Source organism: Clinocottus analis, unplaced genomic scaffold, assembly GCF_023055335.1.
Source record: "Clinocottus analis isolate CAN_PGR_092001 unplaced genomic scaffold, fCliAna1.0.p SCAF_290, whole genome shotgun sequence".
In the NCBI taxonomy this organism is placed as follows: Eukaryota; Metazoa; Chordata; class Actinopteri; order Perciformes; family Cottidae; genus Clinocottus; species Clinocottus analis.
The window spans coordinates 12,501-17,185 of record NW_027176032.1 but is presented as its reverse complement, the minus strand read 5'-3'; the positions used below and the strand labels follow the sequence as shown (position 1 = coordinate 17,185).

General features: G+C 39.4%; 1 protein-coding gene across 1 annotated transcript in view; it reads right to left on the bottom strand.

Moving 5' to 3' along the window:
* Positions 1 to 2,130: 2,130 nt before the first annotated feature.
* The window catches only part of LOC137795826 (protein-lysine 6-oxidase-like), a 3,934-nt gene continuing 1,379 nt past the window's right edge, over positions 2,131 to 4,685 (bottom strand). The window contains exons 3-8 of the mRNA XM_068593326.1: positions 4,647 to 4,685; positions 4,071 to 4,208; positions 3,741 to 3,897; positions 2,694 to 2,789; positions 2,486 to 2,601; positions 2,131 to 2,343 (exon numbers count right to left, since the gene is read on the bottom strand). The exon at positions 4,647 to 4,685 is cut by the window's right edge and continues 70 nt beyond it. Coding sequence (XP_068449427.1) covers positions 2,337 to 2,343; positions 2,486 to 2,601; positions 2,694 to 2,789; positions 3,741 to 3,897; positions 4,071 to 4,208; positions 4,647 to 4,685 — 553 coding nt within the window. The 3' untranslated portion in view covers positions 2,131 to 2,336. The remainder of the gene's footprint in view (positions 2,344 to 2,485; positions 2,602 to 2,693; positions 2,790 to 3,740; positions 3,898 to 4,070; positions 4,209 to 4,646) is intronic.

Below are 4,685 nucleotides of genomic sequence, written 5' to 3'. Positions count from 1 at the left end.
CAGATCAGACTTTAAAATTCAGACTTATTTAACCCTCTGTTACAGCATTCCTTTGCTAAAATAGTCACTGAGTGTAAATATTGTCCTCAAAATTCCCAGACAGACAAGAAGCCAGACGACTCAATAGGAATCAGAGGATTTTCCAGACACTTTCAATAACATAGACAATCTACTCTGGCAGGGAAGCACCTTGGTGACTTCCAACCTAAACATTTTCAATTGCACTTAATCTTCCCGGTACGCTGCTTTTTTAAACTGAGACTGAGTTCTATTTGGTTGTAAATACCCAACATCTGTGCATTTAACAAGGCATACATTGTCTGGAGCCCGTATGTTTTCCATTACATCATTCAAAACCGCTTCATAATATATAAAGAGAGTGATTTGCTGGAGGTAAAAACATCTATGAATAAGCTGAAGCGCAGTCACCTCTCGAGAGAATACAATCTATAAAGCTTTAGTGCTCCGCCTGTCATTTTTTTGCGGTTTGAAACAGTCTAGTGCTTGCTGCTTATACACATTTGTCCTTGGGAAAAACATCTTTGAATGAATTGCTTGAGATATTCTCTGACAGGTTGTGTTAATTCTCCCACTCAGACAAAATATCCCAGAGACAATCCCCAATGGACGTGAATTATGTGATGGATTTATTGCCAGGAAGGAGCTGGGAGAGGCACTTCTTTTTACATGCACAGAGGACGAGAGTAAGAAAAGGCCTCCATTCATGGTGCTCTAGCTGTGTTGTAGTAAATGGCATGGTCATATAAGATCCTGCGGCTTATGTCTTCACAGAGGCTTGTCAGCAAACATGCCGCCTGTTTGTCTCTGAGGCCTTGATCAGCACGCATCCCTCAAAGTAAAGCCCACTATTCAACAGGACAAGGACGAACAGCTTACCCAGTCCTCCACAGTGGACTCACTTTGTATGAAAAAGATCCTTTTCTCCATAACTATAAAGACTATTATATAATAGAGCTCGACATTTCATCCTAAAACATGGACATAGCTAGAATCGAGAATTCAAAATCTTCACAGATCCATAGATAAACAACTTTGATATTGTGGCATTCAGGAAGATTACTCCTGCCTGTGGTTATCATAAAAAAGGAAGAATTGTTATGATAACAAACTCCTCTCTCCTCACCATCTTTATTGCATTAAATCCAACATGCCAATAGAATATAATACGGTTTTCAACAATGTTTTAGCAATATTAGCAGTTTTACAAAACAGTTTCGCCCATTCTTTTCATTCACTCAGTTATACACAAATCACACATTCTTCAACATACCATTTAACATAAAATGAGATATTTTCCATTTGCTGATTTGACCACAAAGTGTTTAAAGAATCGGTAATATTCTGCCTTTTTCGTATTGTCAACACATGAGATGATCAAAAGCAGCAGTGAATTGATCCTACAGTACAAATACATGCACCATCCAGCAAACGTGAATTCTCACTTTCACATCCAAATACGCGGCCAGAAATAATCCCTAAAAAATGTTCTATTTGCACCCATTTGAGTAAAATGTACAAAGAGCGACAGTGCACAGCTGGTTTATAAATTTGATCAAATGAATATGTATTTTACCTGTTTTACGCAGATTTCTCTCTTGAACCAATGGACTTGAAAACCTATGCTGTAGAAGTCGGGAAGCATTGAGAGAGACGTTTTCCTTTGCTTCTAGCTATATCCGGTCTCCGAGAAGTCTTGTAAAATACCTTGTGATACTAAAACCCGGTGAATCACCCACTTCCTACCCGCTTTCTGTCTATGCTTGACCCAGACTACCTCACTCCTCGGACCGTCAGCTAGCTGAGCCCCGGAGGTGACTTTGATACTTTCATGAGATGGACTGACAACAAGGAAAATAAAGAATATCATATCCTTTAAATTAAAAAACATAAAAACACAGTACACATAATAACAAAAACAACAACACAAAGCAGTATAACAAGACAAAGACAACATGAGGCAACAACACATTTCAAGCAATAACCAGCATTCAAGAAAAATGTATATGAACACAGTACTTGTATTTGTTAAGGAAAAAAGAAGATATCTTTTTGTTATGACTTTAGGCACATTTGTAGAAATACATAATCAAGTAAATGTGAGGATCTCACTAGTTTAATGTACAAAATATGTGTAAACGTTGGAATGTATTTCCAGTATATGCAACACTAGACTATGTCAGGAATGTAGCACACAGTTACAATTAAACACTTTACCCATCGCACTTTGTGTTAGTCAGAAGGTTGATGTTGCTGCGCAGCACAGGGAGAGATGGTTGCTACAAAATTCCTGCAGGGAATATTTGAAAGGGAAGATTTTAACTCCTGAAAAAGGGAAGAAAGATAATTATTAAAAGGCATCGAAAATGAGAACACACAAGACTTGATGCAGAATCACTCAGTGGTCATTAGAAAGTTTTGCCCTTTTTTCGGATGTAATCGTTGAACAGAAACACTCTTACGATACCTTGATACTCGACAGTTGCGCGTCTGAACATAAGTCCCGGTGTATATGATATCACATCTCACTATGTTGTTGGTGAAGTCTGACTCCATGACGTGGAAATTGGGATTGACAGTAACCTGAAATATATAAAAGCAGTTTTAAAGGGCTCTCCAGGCATGTTAGTTAAAAAAAAAAAAAAATGTCCATGTTGAGAAATGTAACGTGCTACCTTCAAGATGTAGTTTCCTGGAGGAACGTCAGTGATGTCGATCCATTGACAGTCGATGTTTGCAGCGTAAATGTCATGGCATCCCGGACTCAGTCCCTGAAAAAAACAACCCTCAGTATTGTTTATTAATGCTTTGACTCTGGCTCTTCAGACGACTTGGACTGCTTTTTTCCTACAAGCGCTGCAAATGAAGCACATTTGAGTTTTAGTTAAACAAACAGTTCTTCGGAAGCGAAGCTGTTACAAGAAACCAGCGCTAAGCAGTAAAAAAGACAGAATCACAGAGCCCAGACAAAAGATATGCAGTAAGAAATATTCCCGTTTCTCAAGAAGTAGATTTTTTACTATTTGGCATACTGGAGTAAGTGTATCTGAGGGGATTTGTAAAAAAAACAAAACTTTTCAACTCCCAGCCATGCTACTTACATTCTGTTTGACGAAATAAAATAGAATACAAAATGTACATTTTTTAACTGAACACTGAAAAGAAGAGATGTTGGTCTAGGTCTCTAAAAGTGAAGCTGTAGAGTTTTGAACTTCCAAGAAGGTCCAAGACTTCTGCAGCAAATATTAAGATTTGAACTATTTGAGGAAACATCTGTCTCTTATGAACATATCTTCGTTGATAATGTGTTGTCTATCTGCAGTTTAAAGTGAACATGCACGACATTAAAAAGGTCTCCTGCTAAAGTTGCTCCTGTATATTACATCTCTTTGTTCACCAGATCAGACTCAAGATTGACTGACTCCCCTTCTGATCTGAATGGGTTTTATTCTGACCAAGATAGAACCCTCTCATTCAATTCAAATCAATCCAAATCAAATCAGATGTGAAGTGCAGGATTATTAGACATGATTTTTTTTCCCTCATGACTTCCAATACTTTACTACTTTTTAACTGTGTAACGTGTCATTTAACTTTAATCATATTTCATAATGCCTTTCATTGTTTCTGATGCCTCATTACTGATTTCATCAGGTCTCTCTTGCAAAACACGATTTGATCTCAGCGAGATCACCCAATTAAATACATTTACTTCACTGTACCTGTGTATGAGACGTACAGGCGTAGCGCCGCCTGAATCCGGGGTCACAGCCTGTGTCCTCCAGGCAAAAACTGGCCTTGTGTCCCTCGGCAACTTTCCGTCCAGTGACGATGTCCAGCAGGTCGTAGTTACTGAAGGCCTCCATGCTGTGGAAGTGTCTGAGAGGGTCGAACAGAGCAGAATACGAGCGTATCATTTGTGAGATGGCCCAATTAGGGTTCAGGGATGCTTTTAAACCCACAATGTTAAGTTCTTAAGTGATTTTTGAGGGGGGGGTTCAGCTTTGTAAATCATATTTAAGTCATTTCACTTTTATTCTGAGTGAACTTACTGGTGACAGCTGTGCCAATCCCACTGATATCTTGGCTTGACAGGAAGGAAGTCAGAGGTGCCTTGGTTCTTTACTTTCTGGGGGAACCGCAGGAGGACTCTGAAGTCAATGTCTCTCACTGAAGGTCCATAAGCCGACCTTGAATGGATCAGAGGGGTTAGGCGTGTAAGCTGCGTTGGAAAGTTGCTACTGGCTGAGCTCCCAGGGGCGAGTTGTGTTGCGAGCAAAGGGTTTGTTCCATTGTTCTGAATGCTTTTGGGAAAATCAACCCATAACATTTACATCTTGGCAGGAGATGATGTTGGAGAATCACTGCTCCATGCTCCATAATACCATCAAACTGTTTTTCGAGCACTCTGAAGAGAACAGTTGTACCACCACATTGAAAAGTCATACAGATGTAATTGAAAGTTATCCTGAAAAAGCCAAAAGTTGAGCAAAAACTAGTAAGATCAACCTTCAATGAGCAGTAAAAACAAAGGAAATACCTGTGTTTAGTGTGTGTGTGTGTGTGTGTGTGTGTGTGTGTGTGTGTGTGTGTGTGTGTGTGTGTCTGCTTTAGTGTCTATGTAGTACCTGGCTAGACAGTTCTCCTCAGCGGCACAGCGTAGCGCA